Source organism: Protobothrops mucrosquamatus, unplaced genomic scaffold (genome assembly GCF_001527695.2).
Source record: "Protobothrops mucrosquamatus isolate PMUCROS unplaced genomic scaffold, P.Mucros_1.0 scaffold2617, whole genome shotgun sequence".
Taxonomy (NCBI): Eukaryota; Metazoa; Chordata; class Lepidosauria; order Squamata; family Viperidae; genus Protobothrops; species Protobothrops mucrosquamatus.
In genome coordinates, this window is record NW_015388671.1 from 92519 (window position 1) to 93515 (window position 997).

Sequence of the window (997 nt, forward strand, 5' to 3'; positions counted from 1 at the left end):
GTGCTTCTTCTCTAGGATTCTTCTTCAGGTTTCAGGATTCAAAAACCACCCCCCTCCCTTACTCTTTATTATTAAAATCCGAGGCTAGAAACCCCAACCAACTCCCTTACTTCACACTCTCGCCTGCCTCTGCCTCAGACATCCTCCCACGGAGGAAGCAATAAAACTTCACTCTATCTAGCCCCTATTTAAAATACCCCTGATAGAAAAATAAAGTAAGCTTCCAGACCTTCCCTTCTCAACTCCAACCACCCCGGCCTTCTCCTTTTCTTCCCTTTTCTATCCTTCCTCCTTCCACTCACGCCAGCCACACCCAAGCCAACTGCAGCTGTCCCAATCTTCCCCTTCCCAGTCAAGCTCCTGCAAGCACTCTCGGGCAGTCCCCGCTACACTATAAATGCACATTAAACAAAGCTCTCCAGCAGCACTCCTATCTGGTGCCTGTAGTTAGCCATATTCTGGCGTCTCTACAGAGAGGGCGCATTTTCGCCAAATTAGATTTGGCCCAGGCCTATCAGCAGCTGCCAGTGGACGATGCCACGGCAGAGGCCCAAACCATTGTGACTCACCAGGGAGCCTTCAAAGTGTGAAGGCTACAGTTCGGGGTGAATGTAGCCCCTGGCATCTTTCAGAGCATGATGGAACGCACGCTCCGCAACATTCTGGATATATGCCTATATTTCGATGATGTCCTCATCGCTGGGGAATCAGTCAAAAACCTGGCTGATAGGCTCCGGGCCGTCTTGCGGCGTTTCCACGAAGCAGGGCTGAAGCTCAAACAGGAGAAATGCAAAATTGGAGTCACTTCCACAGAATTCCTGGGGTTTCGTATAGATGCCGAAGGCATCCATCCTGCTGAATCCAATCTCAAAGCGATTTAGCAGGCACCCAGTCCCAAAACAAAGGGAGAGCTTCAAGCCTTCCTGGGACTCCTTAATTTCTACCATGCTTTCCTCCCCCACAAGGCTGCAGTGGCAGAGCCGTTACACCAGCTCTT

The 997-nt window shown here is 50.7% G+C and overlaps 1 protein-coding gene across 1 annotated transcript in view; it reads left to right on the forward strand.

The window, feature by feature from the left end:
* The window catches only part of LOC114923257 (uncharacterized protein K02A2.6-like), a 14485-nt gene extending 13895 nt beyond the window's left edge, over window positions 1–590 (forward strand). Inside the window, exon 3 of the mRNA XM_029285962.1 lies at window positions 474–590. Coding sequence (XP_029141795.1) covers window positions 474–590 — 117 coding nt within the window. The remainder of the gene's footprint in view (window positions 1–473) is intronic.
* The last annotated feature ends 407 nt before the right edge of the window (window positions 591–997 follow it).